The 19024-nt window shown below is 46.2% G+C and overlaps 1 protein-coding gene across 10 annotated transcripts in view; it reads left to right on the forward strand.

The window, feature by feature from the left end:
* LOC144495209 (nipped-B-like protein) overlaps window positions 1-19024 on the forward strand; it is a 728344-nt gene that overhangs the window by 291203 nt on the left and 418117 nt on the right. For all 10 annotated transcript variants that reach the window (XM_078215273.1, XM_078215271.1, XM_078215278.1 and 7 more), the window contains one exon: window positions 14034-14213. In XM_078215273.1, the coding sequence (XP_078071399.1) occupies window positions 14034-14213 (180 nt within the window). The remainder of the gene's footprint in view (window positions 1-14033; window positions 14214-19024) is intronic.

Genomic DNA, 19024 nt, shown 5'->3' on the forward strand with positions numbered 1-19024 from the left:
AGAATCAAGGCTCTAAGTTCATCTGTCTTGCCTGTTATAGTCCTTGCATTGAAGCAGATGCATGCCAGAGGTCTGGCCCACTGAGTTCAACCTCCCCCAGCTTGCACTTCCTTTTAGCTAGCCTGGCTTTGATCTCATGCTCACCTCCAGCCTCTACTGCTGACTTTCTGTTCTGGTTCCCACCCCCCTGCCATACTAGTTTAAACCCACCTGAACCACACTCTGAAACTCCCAGCCAGGATATTTGTGCTCCTCCAGTTCAGGAGTAACCTGTCCTTCTTGTATAGGCCCCACTTTCCCTGGAGGACATCCCAATGATCCGCAAATCTGAAAGCCTCCCTTCTCGTAGAAATCATAGAAACCCTACAATGCAGAAACAGGCCATTCGGCCCATCAACCGACCACAATCCCACCCAGGCCCTACCCCCATATCCCTACACATTTACCCGCTAATCCCTCTAACCCACGCATTCAAGACACTAAGGGGCAATTTAGCACGGCCAATCAACCTAACCCGCACATCTTTGGACTGTGGGAAGAAACCGGAGCACCCGGAGGAAACCCACGCAGACACGAGGAGAATGTGCAAACTCCACACAGACAGTGACCCAAGCCTGGAATCGAACCCAGGTCCCTGGAGCTGTGAAGCAGCAGTGCTAACCACTGTGCTACTGTGCCGCCCCACCAGCCACGTATTCTACACCAGCCACGTATTCAGCTGCACTATCTCCCTGTTCCTAGCCTCACAGTAAGAGTTTTAACAACTCCAGGTTAAAGTCCAACAGATTTATTTGGAAGCAAATGCCATTAAATAAACCTGTTCGACTTTAACCTGGTGTTAAAACTCTTACTGTGTTTACCCCATTCCAACGCCAGCATCTCCACATCATGCCTAGCCTCACTAACAAGTGGCACGGAGAGTAATCGTGAGATTGCTACCCTAGAGGTCCTCCTTTTTAATTATCTACTTAACCCCCTAAATTGCTATTGCAGGACCTCGCTATTCTTTCTACCTACGTCATTGGTACCAATGTGGACAATGGCATCTGTCTGATTTTCCCTCCCATTTTAGGATAATGTGGTGACCAGAACTGCACACACTACACTAGCTGTGGCTGTGGCCTCACGAAAGTTCTATACAACTCCAACATAACTTCCCTGCTTTTGTAACCTCTGCTTGACTGCTAAAGGCAAGTGTGCCATATGCCTTTTTCACCACCCTACTAACATGCCTTCAGAGACCTGTGAACAAACAAGCCAAAGTCCCTTTGTTCCACAGAACTTCCTGGTGTCCTACCACTTGAGTACTTCACCTCACACTTTTCAGATTCATATTTCATCTGCCACTTATCTGCCCATTTGACCATTCTGTCTATATCTTGTAGACCAAGATACTATGCCTCACGATTAACCACCCGTCCAATCTTTGTGTTATCTGCAAACTTACTAATCCTACCCATCCCCCCCCCCCCCATCACCCTCCCCACCCCCACCCACCCAGACGTTTATCATTTACAGTTTATTTATTAGTGTCACAAGTGGGCTTACATGAACACTGCAATGAAGTTACTGTGAAAATCCTGTAGTCGTCAAACTCCGGCGCCTGTTCAGAGACACTGAGGGAGATTTAGCATGGCCAATGTGCCTAACCAGCACGGCTTTCGAACTGTGGGAGGAAAACGGAGCGCCTGGAGGAAACCCACGTAGACACGGGGAGAACGTGCAGACTCTGTGCAGACATTGACCCATGATGGGAATTGAATCCGGATTCCTAGTGCTGTGAGGCAGCAATGCTAGCCACTGTGCCACCCGTTTTAGTTTTGGCGTCAACTGCTTACTGTGGTGGTGAATTCCATACATTCACCACCCTCTGGGTGAAAAAATTTCTCCTCCCTTCGGTTTTAACAGGTTTGCCCCTATCCCCTTATCTGGCACCTGTTCAGATACACAGAGAATTTATCATGGCCAATGCACCTAACCAGCACTTCTTTCAGACTGGGAGGAAACTGGAGCACCTGAGGAAACCCACGCAGACACAGGACTCTGCACAGACAGCGACCCAAGCCGAGAATGGAACCTGGGTCTCTGGAACTGTGAGGCGGCAGTGCTAACCACTGTGCCACCGTGCCGCCCACAGAACTTCCTAGTGTCATGCCAATCATTGAGTAATTCCTTGTCAAATTACTCCTTCCAAAGTATATCACCTCTCACTTTTCGGTGTTAAATTCCATCTGTCACTTATCTGCCCATTTGACCATTCCTTCTATATCATCTTGTAGCCCAAGACACTGCCTCACTGTTAACCACTCTTCCAATCTTTGTGTCATTCGCAAACTTACTAATTCTACCCTCAACACAGTCATCTAGTCATTTATATAAATGACGAATAATAGGGGGCCCAACATGGATCCCTGTGGACAGTGGCTTCCAGTCACTAAAGCAGCCTTCTGTCATCACCCTCTGTCTCCTATAACTGAGCCAATGCTGAATCCATTTTTATCAACTTCCCCTGTATCCCATGTCCATGACCTTCTTTACAAGTCTCCCATGTGGGACCTTGTCAAAGGCTTTGCTGGAATCCATATGAACTGTTTTTCAAACTGGAGGCCTGTGCCTCAGGGATCGGTGCTGGGTCCACTGTTATTTGTTATTTATATTAATGATTTGGATGAGGATTTAGGAGGCATGGTTAGTAAGTTTGCAGATGACACCAAGATTGAAGAAGGTTATGTAGGATTACAACGGGATCTTGATCCCTAGGGTAAGGGGATTGGATGGGGAAGAGTTCGTTAGGTGTGTTCAGGAGGGTTTCCTGACACAGCATGTGGACAAGCCGACAAGAGGAGAGGCTGTACTTGATCTGATACTGACCAATGAACCTGGACAGGTGTCCGATCTCTCAGTGGGAGAGCATCTTGGGGATAGCGATCATAACTCTATCTCCTTTATGCTTGCATTGGAAAAAGAGAGAATCAGGCAAGCTAGGAAAGTGTTTATATGGAGTAAGGGGAAATATGAAGACATTAGACAGCAAATTAGAGGAGTAAATTGAAAGGAGGTATTCTCGGGGAAATGTACTGAAGAGAGGTGGCAGTTTTTCAAGGAATGTCTGTCTAGAGTTCGACAGGACAACGTTCCGAGCAGAGGTGGTGTTGGTCGGTTAAAGGAACCGTGGTGCACGAAAGCTGTGTGGGACCTAGTCGAGAAGAAAAGAAAGCGTACAAAAGGCTCAGAGAGCTTGGCGAAGATAGGGATTTAGAAGAGTATACGGCTTGTAGGAAGGGACTAAAGAAGGAAATTAGGAGAGCCAGAAGGGGTCACGAGAAGGCCCTGGCAGGTAGGATTAAGGAGAACCCTAAGGCGTTCTATAAATATGTGAAGAGTAAAAGGATGAGATGTGAAGGAATAGGGCCTATAAAAGGTGAAGGCGGGAAAGTCTGTACGGAACCAGTAGAAATGGCAGAGGTGCTTAATGAGTATTTTACCTCGGTTTTCACAGAGGAGAAGGACCTGGGTGGATGTACTGCGGGCTTGCGGTGGACTGTGAAAGGATTGAGTATGTGGACTTTAAGAAAGAGGTTGTGCTGGAATCTTTGAATGACATCAAGATAGATAAGTCGCCGGGTCCGGATGGGATGTACCCCAGGTTACTGTGGGAGGCGAGGGAAGAGATTGCAGAGCCTTTGGCGATGATCTTTGCATCGTCAATAGAGATGGGAGAGGCGCTGGAGGATTGCGGATGTGGTTCCTATTTTCAAGAAGGGGAATAGGGATAGCCCAGGTAATTACCGATCGGTGAGTCTAACCTCAGGGTTGGTAAACTGATGGAGAAGATCCTGAGGGACAGGATATATGAGCATTTAGAGAGGTTAGTATGCTCAAGAATACTCAGCATGGCTTTGTCAAGGGCAGATCATGCCTTATGAGCCTGGTGGAGTTCTTCGAAAATGTGACTAAACACATTGACGAAGGGAAAGCGGTAGATGTGGTTGAGATGGATTTTAGCAAGGCGTTCAATAAGGTCCCCCATGCAAGGCTTCTAGAAAAAGTGAGAGGGCATGGGATCCAAGGGGCTGCTGCCCGGTGGATCCAGAACTGGCTTGCCCAAAGGAGGCAGAAAGTGGGTATAGATGGGTCTTTTTCTAAATGGAGGTCGGTCACCAGTGGTGTGCCCCAGGGATCTGTTCTGGGACCCTTGCTGTTTGTCATTTTCATAAATGAGCTGGATGAGGAAGCGGAGGGATGGGTTGGTAAGTTTGCCGACGACACGAAGGTTGGTGGGGTTGTGGATAGTCTGGAGGGATGTCAGAAGTTACAGAGGGACATAGATAGGATGCAAGACTGGGCGGAGAATTGGCAGATGGACTTCAACCCAGCTAAATGCATCGTGGTCCATTTTGGTAGGTCAAATGGGATGAAGGACCACATTTGGAATATTGTGTGCAGTTCTGGTCACCTCACTATTAGAAGGTCACCTCACTATAAGAAGGATGTGGAAGCGCTGGAAAGAGTGCAGAGGAGATTTACCAGGATGCTGCCTGGTTTGGAGGGTAGGTCTTATGAGGAAAGGTTGAGGGAGCTAGGGCTGTTCTCTCTGTAGCGGAGGAGGCTGAGGGGAGACTTAATAGAGGTTTATAAAATGATGAAGGGGATAGATAGAGTGAACGTTCAAAGACTATTTCCTCGGGTGGATGGAGCTATTACAAGGGGGCATAACTATAGGGTTCATGGTGGGAGATATAGGAAGGATGTCAGAGGTAGGTTTTTTACGCAGAGAGTGGTTGGGGTGTGGAATGGATTGCCTGCAGTGATAGTGGAGTCAGACAATTTAGGAACATCTAAGCGGTTATTGGATAGGCACATGGAGCACACCAGGATGATAGGGAGTGGGATAGCTTGATCTTGGTTTCAGATAAAGCTCGGCACAACATCGTGGGCCGAAGGGCCTTTTCTGTGCTGTACTGTTCTATGTTCTAATATAAAGGGAAAGACTCTTAGTACTGTAGAGGATCAGAAGGACCTTGGGGTCTGGGTCCATAGGACTCTGAAATCGGCCCCGCAGGTGGAGGAGGTGGTTAAGAAGGTGTGCTGGCCTTTATCAATCGAGGGATTGAGTTTAGGAGTCCGGGGATAATGATGCAGCTATATAAGACCCTCGTCAGACCTCACTTGGAGTACTGTGCTCAGTTCTGGTCGCCTCACTATAGGAAGGATGTGGAAAAGATTGAAAGGGTGCAGAGGAGATTTACAAGGATGTTGCCTGGATTGAGTGGCATGCCTTATGAGGATAGGCTGAGGGAGCTCGGTCTTTTCTCCTTGGAGAGACGATGGATGAGAGGAGACCTAATAGAGGTGTACAAGATGTTGAGAGGCATAGATCGGGTGGACTCTCAAAGGCTTTTTCCCAGGGTGGAAATGTCTGCTACGAGAGGACACAGGTTTAGGGTGCTGGGGGGTAGGTACAGGGGAGACGTTAGGGGTAAGTTTTTCACACACATGGTGGTGGGCAAGTGGAATCGGCTGCCGTCAGTGGTGGTGGAGGCGAATTCAATAGGGTCTTTTAAGAGACTCCTGGATGAGTACATGGAGCTTAATAGGATGGAGGGTTATAGGTAGGTCTAGAAGGTAGGGATGTGTTCGGCAGAACTTGTGGACTGAAGGGCCTGTTTGTGCTGTAGTTTTTCTAGGTTTCTACGGCTAATGTTACGCCGCTGTTTAAAAAAGGAAGGAGACAAAAGGCGGGTAACTATAGGCCGGTCAGCTTAACGTCTGTAGTAGGGAAAATGCTGGAATCCATTATTAAAGAGGAGATAGCAGGGCATCTGGATAGAAATGGTTCGATCAATCAGACGCAGCATGGATTCATGAGGGGAAAGTCGTGCTTGACGAACATGTTGAATTTTTATGAAGATGTGACTAGGGCGGTTGATGGAGGAGAACCGGTGGATGCGGTGTTTTTGGATTTCCAAAAGGCGTTTGATAAGGTGCCCCATAAAAGGCTGCTGAAGAAGATTAGGGCACACGGAGTTGGGGGTAGTGTGTTAAAGTGGATTGGGGACTGGCTATCCGACAGGAAGCAAAGAGTCGGAATAAATGGGTGTTTTTCCGGTTGGAGGAAGGTAACTAGTGGCGTGCCGCAGGGATCGGTACTCGGGCCGCAACTATTTACCATTTATATAGATGATCTGGAGGAGGGGACGGAGTGTAGGGTAACGAAGTTTGCAGACGACACAAAGATAAGTGGAAAAGTGAATCGTGTGGAGGACGGAGAAGATCTGCAGAGAGATTTGGACAGGCTGAGTGAGTGGGCGAGGATATGGCAAATGGAGTATAACGTTGAGAAATGCGAGGTTATACACTTTGGAGGAAATAATAACAAATGGGATTCCTATCTCAATGGAAACAACTTAAAACATGCTACCGTGCAAAGGGACCTGGGGGTCCTTGTGCATGAGACGCAAAAGCCCAGTCTGCAGGTACAACAGGTGATCAAGAAGGCAAATGGGATGTTGGCCTATATTGCGAGGGGGATAGAATATAAAAGCAGGGATGTCTTGATGCACCTGTACAGGGCATTGGTGAGGCCGCAGCTGGAATACTGTGTGCAGTATTGGTCCCCTTATATGAGGAAGGATATATTGGCATTGGAGGGAGTGCAGAGAAGGTTCACCAGGTTGATACCGGAGATGAGGGGTTTGGATTATGAGGAGAGGCTGAGGAGATTGGGTTTGTACTCGTTGGAGTTTAGAAGGATGAGGGGGGATCTTATGGAGACTTATAAGATAATGCGGGGGCTGGATAGGGTGGAGGCGGAGAGATTCTTTCCACTTAGTAAGGAAGATAAAACTAGAGGACACAGCCTCAAAATAAAGGGGGGTCGGTTTAAGACAGAGTTGAGGAGGAACTTCTTCTCCCAGAGGGTGGTGAATCTCTGGAATTCTCTGCCCACTGAGGTAGTGGAGGCTACCTCGCTGAATATGTTTAAAGCGCGGATGGATGGATTCCTGATCGGTAAGGGAATTAAGGGTTATGGGGATCAGGCGGGTAAGTGGTACTGATCCACGTCAGATCAGCCATGATCTTATTGAATGGCGGGGCAGGCTCGAGGGGCTAGATGGCCTACTCCTGCTCCTATTTCTTATGTTCTTATGTTCTATGTTTCTAATTGGGCTGATGAATGGCAGATGGAGTTTAATTCAGATGAATGCGAGGTGATGCATTTTGGCAGATTGAACCAGGGCAGGACTTAATTAATGGCAGGGCATTGTTGAGAGTTACAGACCAAAGAGATCTAGGGGTACAGGTTCATAGCTCCTTGAAAGTGGAGTCACAGGTGGACAGAGTGGTGAAGAAGGCATTCAGCATGTTTTGGTTTCATTGGTCAGAACATTGAATACAGGAGTTGGGACGAGCCAGGGCAGGACTTAGTTAATAGTAGGGCGTTGGGGAGAGTTATACAACAAAGAGATCTAGGAGTACAGGTTGATGGCTCCTTGAAAGTGGAATCACAGGTGGACAGGGTGGTGAAGAAGGCATTCAGCATGCTTGATTTCATTGGTCAGAACATTGAATGCAGGAGTTGGGACGATTTGTTGAAATTGTACGAGACATTTTTTTAAAAATACTTTTCCAATTCAATCAAATCAAATCCAATTCAGAGTCTCAACAAGTTGAGACATTTCAGATCCAGGCTGACAAGACAGGGCGAGCGACCAAACCACCCTGTCCTGGGCCTGATCTACATGAGCCAAGCTGATTGGAGAAGGGGGAGGTTCCTCCTCCAAGACTTGAGCTCATTTGCATCTTAGCCAAAAGGCCGAGATGCCGCTTTTAAAAATTGCTTCATATGAAACATATGAAGCTTCAGTATAACCTAATGACCTCGACCAAGTGCGGCCGACCAAGTGCTGCCGACCATACTACACTTGATCTTAGCCAAAAGGCCGAGAAGCTTTGGTAAGGTCACACTTGGAATACTGTGTGCAATTATGGTCACCCTATTATAGAAAGGATATTATTAAACTAGAAAGAGTGCAGAAAAGATTTACTAGGATGCTACCTGGACTTGATGGTTTGAGTTGTAAGGAGAGACTGGATAGACTGGGACTTTTTTCTCCGGAGTGTAGGAGGCTTAGGGGTGATCTTATAGAGGTCTATAAAATAATAGAATCCCTACAACACAGAAAAAAGGCCATTTGGCCCATCAAGTCTGCACCGAGCACAATCCCATCCAGGCCCTATTCCTGCAACCACACACATTTATCCTGCTAATCCCTCTGACACGGGTCAATTTAGCATGGCCAATCAACCTAACCCACCCTTTGGACTGTGGGAGGAAATGGAGCACCTGGAGGAAACCCACGCAAACACGTGGAGAAAGTGCAAACTCCGTACAGACCGTTACCTGAGGCCAGAATTGAACCTGGGTCCCTTGCGCTGTGAGGCAGCAGTGCTAACGGTTGTGCCACCCGAATGAAAGGCATAAATCAAGTGGATAGTCAACATTTTTTCCCAAAGGTAGGGGAGTCTAAAACTAGAGGGCGTAGGTTTAAGGTGAGGGGAGAGGGTCCAGAGGGACAATTTTTCCACACAGGGTGGCGAGTGTCTGGAACAAGCTGTTAGAGATTAGAGTAGAGGTGGATACAATTTTGTCTTTTAAAAAGCATTTAGACAGTTACGTGGATAAGATGGGTATAGAGGGCTATGGGCCAAATGCAGGCAATTGGGACTAGCTTATTGGTTGAAAAAAATATGGTAAACATAGAAGATAGGAGCAGGAGGAAGCCATTCGGCCCTTCGAGCCTGCTCCACCATTCATTACAATCATGGCTGATAGAACATAGAACAGTACAGCACAGAACAGGCCCTTCGGCCCACGATGTTGTGCCAAGCTTTATCTGAAAGCTCGGCACAACATGCTTACGATCATCCAACTCAATAGCCTAATCCTGCTTTTTCCCCATAACCTTTGATCCCATTCGCCCCAAGTGCTGTATCCAACCGCCTCTTGAATACCTTCAATGTTTTGGCATCAGCTACTTCCTGTGGTAAGGAATTCCACAGGCTCACCACTCTTTGGTTGACGAAATGTCTCCTCATCTCCGTCCTAAATGGCCTACCCTAAATCTTCAGACTGTGATCCCTGGTTCTGGACACCCCTACCATTGGGAACATCGTCCCTGCATCTACCCTGTATAGTCCTGTTAGAATTTTATAAGTCTCTTGAGAGCCCCCTCATTTGTCTGAACTCCAGCGAAAACAATCCCAACCTAGTCAATCTGTCCTCATACATCAGTCCCGCCATCCCCGGAATTAGCCTGGTAAACCTTCGCTGCACTCCCTCGAGAGCAAGAACACCCTTCCTCAGAAAAGAAGACCAAAACTGCACACAATACTCTAGGTGTGGCCTCACCAAGGCCTTGAATAATTGCAACAACACATCCCTGCTCCTGTACTCGAAACCTCTCGCAATGAAGGCCAACATACCATTTGCCTTCGTTACCGCCTGCTGCACCTGCATGCTTACCTTCAGCGACTGGTGCACAAGGACACCCAGGTCCATCCCGCTGCACACTCCCCTCTCCCAATTTACAGCCATTCAGGTAGTAATCTGCCGCCTTGTTTTTGCTTCCAAAGTGAATAACCTCACATTTATCCAAATCATACTGCATCTGCCATTGATTTGCCCACTCACCAAACCTGTCCAGATCATTCTGAAGGATCTCTGCATCCTCGTCACAGTTCACCCTCCCACCCAACTTGGTATCATCTGCAAACTTTGAGATGTTACATTTTGTTCCCTCATCCAAATCATTAATATATATTGTGAATAGCTGAGGTCCCAGCACTGATCCCTGTGGCACCCCACTAGTTACTGCCTGCCAATTTGAAAAGCACCCATTAATTCCTACTCTTTGTTTCCTCTCTGCCAACCAGTTTTCTATCCATCTCAATGCACTTCCCCATCCCATTCATTTTAATCTTGCACGATAATCTCTGATGCGGGACTTTGTCAAACGCTTTCTGAAAGTCCAAATATACCACATCTACTGGTTCCCCTTGTCAACTCTACTAGTTACATCTTCAAAGAATTCCAACAGATTTGCCAAGCATAATTTCCCCTTCATAAATCCATGCTGACTCTGTCTGATCCTGCCACTGCTTTCTGAATGCTCCGCTATAACGTCCTCGATAATGGATTTGAGAATTTTCCCCTCTACTGATGTTAAGCTTACTGGTCTATACATTGTTAGTTGGAAAAAAGGGTGGCTTGGACAAGTTGGGCCGAAGGGCCTGTTTCCATGCCCTACGTCTGTGACTCTACACACCTTGTCACCACCACAAAAAATTCAATCAAATTTGTTAGGCATGACATATCCCTGATCAAGCCTTGCCTCTCCTAGTCAAGATAGATGCTCTCCTTCAGAAGTTTCTACTATAGTTTCCCTACTGCTGCTGAGAGACTCACTGGTCTGTAGTTCCCTGGTTTATCTCTGAACCCTTCTTAAATATCGGAACCACATTTGCTGTTCTCCAGTCGTCTGGCACCTCCCCCGTGGCCAGACAGGAATTGACAATTTAGGTCAGAGCCCCTGCAAATCCTCCCTTCCCTCCCACAGCAGCCTCGGGCACAATTCATCCGGACCTGCAGATTTATCCACTTAAGGCTGCTGTACCTTGTTTCCAATACCTTGTCCTTCCCTATGTCAATTTGCTCAAAAGCCTCACAGTCTCTTCCTGAATTCCATACCATCGTCCTCATTCTCTTGGGTGAAGACGCATGTGAAGTATTCATTTAACACTCTACCACTGTCCCCTGGCTCCACCCACAGATTAGCCCCTCGGTCCCTAATGGGCCCTACTCTTTCCTTGGTTATCCTCTAATGCAGAGTGGTTATCCTCCACTCACATTGTCTGTATCTTTAAGACCTGGTTGGTTGTAGAGATTCGCATTCTAATCAGTATTCTGTAACTTGATTTTGTGTCTCTGTCCCCTGTTTGAGAGCAGATTTCCACTCCATCTGACGAAGGAGCAGCGCTCCGAAAGCTAATGGCATTTGCTACCAAATAAACCTGTTGGACTTTAACCTGGTGTTGTTAAAACTCTTACTGTGTTTACCCCAGTCCAACGCCGGCATCTCCACATCATATCCTCTTCCCATGCCAGAGCTTTCTCATATCCCCTCTATGCTTTCCTAATTGCTATCTTAAACTCCACCCTGTACTTTCTATACTTCACTATTCCCTCTGCTGATTTTGCTCCCCTTGTACTTCTTAAAAGGCTTTCTTTTCCTTTTCATTGTATCCTGAATATCTCTGTTCATCCATGGTTCTCTGGCCTTGTTACTCCTTCCTATAACCCTAAAAGCCCAAACCCCACTGCTTTCAACAGATATCCCCATTAGTAGCTGTTCCAAGTCTACCTTGGCCAGATCCTGCTTTATTTTACTGAACTCTACTCTTCCCCAATTCAAAATCATTTTTTTGTTTTGCAAGTTGTCTATTTCCTGTCCATAACAAAGCTTCATTCAATGCCCCATCCAGGATATCATATCTCCTTACTGCAGGAATGGACTCCTTAACTAATAATGTATTGGGTCGCTGTCGGTGTGGAGTCTGCGTGTTCGCCCTGTGTGTTCGCCCTGTGTCTCCTTGGGTTTCCTCCGGATGCTCCGGTTTCCCCCCTCAGTCCGAAAGGCGTATTGGTTAGGTGCATTGGCCATGCTAAATTCTCCCTTGGTATACTCTTGATTTGCTTTATTATTGTCACGTGTACTAACATCCAGTGAAAAGTATTGTTTCTTGCGCACTATACAGACAAAGCATACTGTATGTAGAGAAGGAAATGAGAGAGTGCAGAATGTAGTGTTACAGTCATAGCTAGGGTGTAGAGAAAGATCAACTTAATGCAAGGTAAGTCTGTTCAAAAGTCTGATGGCAGCAGGGAAGAAGCTGTTCTTCGGTTGGTTGGTACGTGCCCTCAGACTTTCGTATCCGAGCAGGCGCTGGAGTGTGGCGACTAAGGAATTTTCACAGAAACATTAACACTGCAATGAAGTTACTGTGAAAATGCCTCAGTCGCCACACTCTGGCGTCTGTTTGGGTACACCGAGGGAGAATTTAGCATTGTCAGTGCACCCAACCAGCATGTCTTTCGGACAGTGGGAGGAGACCGGGGCACTTGTGACACTAATAAATAAACTTGAATTTATTTTTTGTGCCACAGAAAACTTTTGGATTTCCCTGCATGTTGGCTGCCAGCCTTTTCCCATAATTCTTTGCTTCTCCAATATGTTTTTCACCTCCCCTCTGCACCTTCTGTATTTCTCTTGGTTTTTAAACTGTATTTTCTACCTGACACTTGTTATAAGTGGCTAGCGGATAGGAAACAGAGGGTGGTGGTTGATAGTAAATATTCATCATGGAGTGCGGTTACAAGTGGTGTACCTCAGGGATCTGTTTTGGGGCCACTGCTGTTTGTAATATTTATTAATGATCTGGATGAGGGTATAGTTGGGTGGATTAGCAAATTTGCTGATGACACCAAAGTCGGTGGTGTGGTAGACAGTGAGGAAGGGTGTCGTAGTTTGCAGGAAGACTTAGACAGGTTGCAAAGTTGGGCCGAGAGGTGGCGGATGGAGTTTAATGCGGAGAAGTGTGAGGTAATTCACTTTGGTAGGAATAACAGATGTGTTGAGTATAGGGCTAACGGGAGGACTTTGAATAGTGTGGAGGAGCAGAGGGATCTAGGTGTATGTGTGCATAGATCCCTGAAAGTTGGGAATCAAGTAGATAAGGTTGTTAAGAAGGCATATGGTGTCTTGGCGTTTATTGGTAGGGGGATTGAATTTAGGAGTCGTAGCGTTATGTTGCAACTGTACACAACTCTGGTGCGGCCGCACTTGGAGTACTGTGTGCAGTTCTGGTCCCCACATTACAGGAAGGATGTGGAGGCTTTGGAGAGGGTGCAGAGGAGGTTTACCAGGATGTTGCCTGGTATGGAGGGGAGATCCTATGAGGAGAGGCTGAGGGATTTGGGATTGTTTTCGCTGGAAAGGCGGCGGCTAAGAGGGGATCTTATTGAAACATATAAGATGATTAGAGGTTTAGATAGGGTGGATAGTGATAGCCTTTTTCCTCTGATGGAGAAATCCAGCACGAGGGGGCATGGCTTTAAATTGAGGGGGGGTAGTTATAGAACCGATGTCAGGGGTAGGTTCTTTACCCAGAGGGTGGTGAGGGATTGGAATGCCCTGCCAGCATCAGTAGTAAATGCGCCTAGTTTGGGGGCGTTTAAGAGATCCGTAGATAGGTTCATGGACGAAAAGAAATTGGTTTAGGTTGGAGGGTCACAGTTTTTTTTTAACTGGTCGGTGCAACATCGTGGGCCGAAGGGCCTGTTCTGCGCTGTAATGTTCTATGTTCTATGTTCTATGTTCTTAAGCAGTCTGCAGACTGCACTGAGCAATGTAATTGCATCCTTTTTGTTCCTTAACTGTAAGGATTCTGTTCTTGAATCCTTGGGCATCCTCGTTCTCCAGCACATTAATGCTCCCCCTAACCAATACTGCCACTCCTCCCTTTCTTTCCTTTCCTATCATTGGTAGGCATGGACAGGTTGGGCCAAAGGGCCTGTCTCCATGCTGTATTACTTTATGATCTATCTTTTCTGAACACCTCGTGTCCAGGAAAGTTTTACAGCCAGTCCTGCCGTTCCTTGAGCCAGGTCTTGGTTATCGCAACGGCATCATATTTCCACAATGCAATCTGTGTCTGTAACACCCCAAACTTATTTATTAGACTCTATACATTCACATAGATGCACAGTCACCCTTATTTTGATGTAATTACTTATTTCTAGTTTGGAATCCAGAATTAAATGACAGTAAATGATTTAAGCCGGATCAGAGGCGGCTCATGGCTCACTATAAACTTGGCCATAGACAGATGGATCAAGTGATCTTCTGTGCTGTAAAATCTTGTTAATCGTACATTTTCAGATATTTGCAGTTATTTTTATTTTTTTGCGGTAGGTGGTATTGACCAATCGGTGTTGAAGGAGCTTCCACCTGATCTCCTTGCTGAGATTGAATCGACAATGCCACTCTGCGAGCGCGTCAAGATGAACAAACGAAAACGCAGTACCGTGAAGGAGAAGCCAAACTATGCAGAAATCAGCTCAGATGAGGGTGATAATGACAGTGACTTTGAATGTAAGTAGCACTGCTGTTATTGTTTGAGTAAGCTGAAAAAGCAGAACAAAGGACAAATGAAGATTTGTGAAAGCATAATGAAAGCAAAATACTGTTGGAAACCTGAAAATAAAAACAGAAAATGCTGGAAAAACTTGGCAGGTCTGGCAGTATCAGAGGAAAGAGAGAACAATAGTAGTTTTGAGTCCAATATCATTCTTTTTTGGAACTTCTAAAAACAAGTCATACTGGACTTATAACACTAACTCCGTTTCTTTCTCCACAGCTGCTGTCGGACCTGCTGAGTTTGTCCATCAGTTTTTGTTTTTTTTTGTGAAACTATGTTCTGAGCAGGTATCCAGGATCTGCAGGGTGGAAAAATACTTTGTTACAAAATGCAAGTAATGGTTTAGAATTTTCCAAGCAAATAAACATTTGATTATTCAGGATTTGATCAGATGGAGATAAAATCTACAGGGTTTCGAGACTAATTTGCCTTTTCTCAACGTCACTCCAGAGCGAACAGATCAGTTCCCCAGCAGTCCTGCAAGATTTCCTACTAGAGTTTATAACGTCTTCCTTCATTGACTGGTAGACACAGACTGACCTACCACCCTACCAGGCAGCGTATTTCAGACTATCCATAAGACCATAAGACATAGCAGCAGAATTAGGCCACTTGGCCTAATTCGGGGGGGCGAGGTTCAATACAGATATGTGGGGGACTTATTTTACACAGAGGGTGGTGGGGGCCTGGAATGCACTACCAAGCAAGGTGATTGAGGCAGACACACTAGGATCATTTAAGACTTATCTAGATAGCCACATGAACAGACTGGGAATAGAGAGATACAAACGGATGGTCTAGTTAGGAACACATGATTGGTGCAGGCTTGGAGGGCCGAAGGGCCTGTTCCTGTGCTGTATTGTTCTTTGTTCTTTATTGTTCTTTGTTTGGCCATTGCATCTGCTCCACCATTCAATCATGGCTGATATTTTTCCTCATCCCCATTCTCCTGCCTTTTCCCCATAACCCCTGACCCCCTTGTTAATCAAGAACCTCTCTATCTCCTGTCTTAAAGACACTCAATGATCTGGCCTTCACAGCCTTCTGCGGCAAAGAGTTCCACAGATTCACCACTCTCTGGCTGAAGAAATTCCTCCTCATCTCTGTTTTAAAGGATCGTCCCTTTAGTCTGAGGCTGTGCCCTTTGGTTATAGTTTTTCCTACTCGTGGAAACATTCTCTCCACGTCCACTGTATCCAGGTTCGCAGTATCCTGTAAGTTTCAATAAGATCCCCCCTCCTCATCCTTCTGAATTCCAACGAGTACAGACCCAGAATCCTCAACCGTTCCTCATTCGACAAGCTTTTCATTTCCAGGGATCATTCTTGTGAACCTATTCTGGACCCATTTCCAAGGCTAGCATATCCTTGCTTAGATATGGGGCCCAAAATTGCTCACAGTACTCCAAATGGGGTCTGACCAGAGCCTTATACAGCCTCAGAAATAGATCCCTGCTCTTGTGTTCTAGCCCTCTCGACATGAATGCTAACATTGCACTTGCCTTCCTAACTGCCGACTGAACCTGCACATTAACCTTCAGAGAATCTTGAACAATGACTCCCGAGTCCCTTTGTGTTTCAGATTTCCAAAGCATTTTCCCATTTAGAAAAATGCTTCCATTCCTCCTTCCAAAGTGCATAACCTCACACTTTTCCACGTTGTATTCCGTCTGCCACTTCTTTGCCCACTCTCCTAATCTGTCACCACCCTCTGGGTAAAAAAAGATTTTCCTCACGTCCCTTATAAACCGCCTGCCCCTTACCTTGAACTTAGAATAGATCATAGAAACCCTACAGTGCAGAAAGAAGCCATCTGGCCCATCGAGTCTGCACCGACCACAATCCCACCCAGGTCCTACCCCCATATCCCTATATATTTACCCGCTAATCTCTCTAACCTACGCATCTCAAGACACTAAGGGGCAATTTTTTAGCATGGCCAATCAACCTAACCCGCACATCTTTGGACTTGTGTCCCCTCATGACTGATACTTCAAATAAGGGGCACGGCTGCTCCCGTCCCACCCTGTCCATGTTCCTCATAATAGAAACGCAGAAACTAGAAGCAGGAGCAAGCCATTTGGCCCTTCGAGCCTGCTCTGTCATTCATTTTGAGTTCAATATCCTGGATCCGCATATCCCTTGATCCCTTTAGCCCCAAAAGCTATATCTAATTTCTTCTTGAAATCAAACAACGTTTTGGCCTCCACTACTTTCTGTGGTAGTGAATTCCACACATTCGCCACCCTCTGGGTGAAGAAATTTCTCCTCACAGTTCTAAAAGGTCTACCTTATCCTCAAACTATGGCCCCTAGTTCTAGACTCCCCCACATTGGGAACATTCTTTCTGAATCCACCCTGTCTAACCCTGTTAGAATTATATCAGTTTCTATGAGATCTCCTCTCGCTCTTCTAAACTCTACTGAATATAATCCTAACCGACTTAGTCTCTCCTCAGATGTCAGACCTGCCATTCCAGGAATCAGCCTGGTAAACTTTCGCTGTACTCTGTCTATAGCAAGAACGTCCTTCCTCTGGTAAGGACACCAAAACTGCACACAAATACTGATGTGCAGGTGTGGCCTCATCACTATTTCTATACACATCCTCTCGCTATGAATGCCAACATTCCATTTGCCGCCTTTAGTGCTGGCTGTAACTGCGTGCTTACTTTCAGCGACTGGATGAGAATATAGAAGGAATGGTTAGTAAGTTTGCAGATGACACTAAGTTGGTGACATAGTGGACAGTGAAGAAAGTTATCTCCAATTGCTACGGGATCTTGATCAATTGGGCCAGTGGGCTGACGAATGGCAGATGGAGTTTAATTTAGACAAATGCGAGGTGATGCATTTTGGTAGATTGAACCAGGGCAGGACTTACTCAGTTAATGGTAGGGCGTTAGGGAGAGTAACAGAACAAAGAGATCTAGGGGTACATGTTCATAGCTCCTTGAAAGTGGAGTCACAGGTGGATAGAGTGGTGAAGAAGGCATTCGACATGCTTGGTTTCATCGGTCAGACCATTGAATACAGGAGTTGGGATGTCTTGTTGAAGTTGTACAAGACATTAGAACATAGAACATAGAACATTACAGCGCAGAACAGGCCCTTCGGCCCACGATGTTGCACCGACCAGTTAAAAAAAAACTGTGACCCTCCAACCTAAACCAATTTCTTTTCGTCCATGAACCTATCTACGGATCTCTTAAACGCCCCCAAACTAGGCGCATTTACTACTGATGCTGGCAGGGCATTCCAATCCCTCACCACCCTCTGGGTAAAGAACCTACCCCTGACATCGGTTCTATAACTACCCCCCCTCAATTTAAAGCCATGCCCCCTCGTGCTGGATTTCTCCATCAGAGGAAAAAGGCTATCACTATCCACCCTATCTAAACCTCTAATCATCTTATATGTTTCAATAAGATCCCCTCTTAGCTGCCGCCTTTCCAGCGAAAACAATCCCAAATCCCTCAGCCTCTCCTCATAGGATCTCCCCTCCATACCAGGCAACATCCTGGTAAACCTCCTCTGCACCCTCTCCAAAGCCTCCACATCCTTCCTGTAATGTGGGGACCAGAACTGCACACAGTACTCCAAGTGCGGCCGCACCAGAGTTGTGTACAGTTGCAACATAACGCTACGACTCCTAAATTCAATCCCCCTACCAATAAACGCCAAGACACCATATGCCTTCTTAACAACCTTATCTACTTGATTCCCAACTTTCAGGGATCTATGCACACATACACCTAGATCCCTCTGCTCCTCCACACTATTCAAAGTCCTCCCGTTAGCCCTATACTCAACACATCTGTTATTCCTACCAAAGTGAATTACCTCACACTTCTCCGCATTAAACTCCATCCGCCACCTCTCGGCCCAACTTTGCAACCTGTCTAAGTCTTCCTGCAAACTACGACACCCTTCCTCACTGTCTACCACACCACCGACTTTGGTGTCATCAGCAAATTTGCTAATCCACCCAACTATACCCTCATCCAGATCATTAATAAATATTACAAACAGCAGTGGCCCCAAAACAGATCCCTGAGGTACACCACTTGTAACCGCACTCCATGATGAATATTTACTATCAACCACCACCCTCTGTTTCCTATCCGCTAGCCAATTCCTGATCCAATTTCCTAGATCACCCCCAATCCCATACATCTGCATTTTCTGCAGAAGCCTACCATGGTGAACCTTATCAAACGCCTTACTAAAATCCATATATACCACGTCCACTGCCTTGCCCCCATCCACCTCCTTGGTCACTTTCTCAAAAAACTCAATAAGGTTAGTAAGGCACGACCTACCTGCCACAAAACCATGCTGACTATCACCTATCAATTCATTACTCTCCAAATAACTATAAATCCTATCCCTTATAATTTTTTCCAACATCTTGCCGACAACAGAAGTGAGACTCACCGGTCTATAATTCCCGGGGAAGTCTCTGTTCCCCTTCTTAAACAATGGGACAACATTCGCTAACCTCCAATCTTCTGGTACTATACCAGAGGCCAACGACGACCTGAAGATCAGAGCCAGAGGCTCTGCAGTCACTTCTCTTGCCTCCCAGAGAATCCTTGGATAAATCCCATCCGGACCAGGGGATTTATCTATTTTCAGACCCTCCAGAATATCCTGCACATCCTCCTTATCAACTGTAATACTGTCTATTCTACTCCCTTGCAACCCAGTGTCCTCCTCAGCTATATTCATGTCCCCTTGCGTGAACACCGAAGAGAAATATTGGTT

Source organism: Mustelus asterias, chromosome 6 (genome assembly GCF_964213995.1).
Source record: "Mustelus asterias chromosome 6, sMusAst1.hap1.1, whole genome shotgun sequence".
Classification (NCBI taxonomy): domain Eukaryota; kingdom Metazoa; phylum Chordata; class Chondrichthyes; order Carcharhiniformes; family Triakidae; genus Mustelus; species Mustelus asterias.